The 2,134-nt window shown below is 41.6% G+C and overlaps 1 protein-coding gene across 1 annotated transcript; it reads right to left on the reverse strand.

Moving 5' to 3' along the window:
* LOC105170665 (aquaporin TIP1-3-like) lies at nt 380–1,731 on the reverse strand. Its single transcript, XM_011091522.2, has 3 exons — nt 1,490–1,731; nt 987–1,237; nt 380–894 (listed from the first exon to the last, which is right to left on the reverse strand). The coding sequence occupies exons 1-3, from the start codon at nt 1,620–1,622 to the stop codon at nt 520–522; spliced, it is 759 nt and encodes a 252-aa protein (XP_011089824.1). The 5' UTR covers nt 1,623–1,731; the 3' UTR covers nt 380–519.

The raw sequence follows: 2,134 nt of genomic DNA on the forward strand, positions 1-2,134 counted from the left end.
TTATATTAAATTTCAGGATATATAATTATAGTTTTCCCTTAAAGATAAGGAAAGTGGTGAGGGAAAGAAAATATTTTGAGGGTTTCTTTGTTGAACTCACCAACAAATTAAAATATGTTAGGAGATTAATTCTTGGAAAAAATTTGTGATATGCAATCACTGCCGTGGATTGTGTGATTGTTAAAAGCATTGATTATGACTCCTTGACCCTGACCGCATGATCATTTCCACCCACCACCAGAACTCCTTAATCCCACAGCTAAAATTGGCTGAGAGTATATGTACTTCAATTATTCAAATCCTCATCAACATCCATATTTAAACTAATTAGAGCTGGTTTATGCTTAATTATGAGTACTTAAAAGGGAACAAGCTGACATTTAATACGAAAAGTCAACAACTGTTTTCATAAAACCAAGACAACTGATGACATACATAGATCATAACAGGAGAAAAGCCAGTGGCCTTAACCACTTTCACAAAATGAAAACAAACACCAATCAAACACAAAGAAACACCTTAGTAATCTGTTACAGGGAGCTGCTCATGTCCACTCTGGTTGATGAACAGAATCTCATACACAAGAGCGGCAATTCCGGCGCCCACGAAGGGGCCGAGCCAGTAGACCCAGTGGTTGTCCCATGTCCAGCTGACGACGGCTGGGCCAAAAGAGACGGCCGGGTTCATGGATGCACCGTCGAAGGCTCCACCGGCCAAGATGTTGGCGCCCACTATGAAGCCGATGGCAATGGGGGCAATGATCCCTATGTCGCCTTTCTTGGGGTCAACTGCTGTGGCGTACACTGTGTAGACTAGGCCAAAGGTCATCACTATTTCAAAGACGAGGGCGTTTGTAACTGTAACTCCTGATGAAAGTGCGAATGCTGATGTTTCCTGTAGATATAGTTAAGTACTGTGCTTCATCATACTTGAATCTTGATCGCCATCCCTATTTACATACATATTATGATTGAATAATTACTTACCAATCCACCAGTGGCAAACTTGAGAAGCAAACATGCAACCACAGATCCAAGCAACTGAGCAATCCAATAGAGAATGCTCCTGAACAGTGTGATGTGACCACCCACAAAGGCACCGAATGTGACAGCCGGGTTTACGTGCCCACCGGAGATGTTGGCGCCAACCGAGACGGCCACAAAGAGGGCGAAAGCATGGGCTATTGATGCCGCAATAAGGCCAGCAGGTGTGCTTGCTCCACCGTTTGTTAGCTTAGCTGTTGAGAAAAACGACGATTAAATTCCCAGTAATGAGTTTCATATTACGATTAAGTACCCAAAAAGTTCCCTATAAAAACGGTAACGGGCAAAAAAGTCCTTAAATAAGAAAAGGGTCAATTTCGACCCCTTGATGCATGAAACAGTGACCTTTTGTCTAAAAAGATTACGGGGTCACGTTATTTAGTAATGCAATTAATTAATCCTTCCTATTATACATTGTGCATAGTAATTGATATCCATTAGCTTACCAAAAGCCATGCCGGAGCCTTCACCCGCGAAAACGAAAATGAGCATTGAAATGAACTCAGCCAAGGCGGCTTTGACCGCCTCCGGCTGGCTGGCCTCGGCCGGTGATCCCACAGCTATTCTTGCAATCGGCATCTTCCCTTATCTACCGTTGTATGTGAAATACGAGTTCTAGAACTTTAAGAGCGCAAGAGAAATGTCTTTTGCCCTCTTGAATCTGTGTTTCTATATGTCATACTACCTTACTATAGGGCAGCTCTATTTATACAGAGGGACTAATGCAAGAACACTTATTGATCAAGCCACTTTATGATTGGCCAGGAGGGGTGCCTCCAATTTGATGTCGTGGCGCCACGTGGCATTGTTTTTTCTTTTTTCTGCCTGGCCAACCAATTATCACTCACGATGTGATGATGGAATTCCAACATTAGCCGACCATGAGTTGGTAATGGGGTCCACCAAAAATGATTGTTCGTATAATGTTTGAAATTCGAACCGGCCATTCGGTGTAGTGATAGGGATTAGTTGTGGTTGTATTACGTATTCTAACCGTCTAAATAACAATTAATACCAAAAACATAAATACTATTAATAATAATAAAATAATATCAATAATTACCAAAAAGTTCATATGAAATACCATCTAA

Source organism: Sesamum indicum, linkage group LG9 (genome assembly GCF_000512975.1).
Source record: "Sesamum indicum cultivar Zhongzhi No. 13 linkage group LG9, S_indicum_v1.0, whole genome shotgun sequence".
Lineage (NCBI taxonomy): Eukaryota > Viridiplantae > Streptophyta > Magnoliopsida > Lamiales > Pedaliaceae > Sesamum > Sesamum indicum.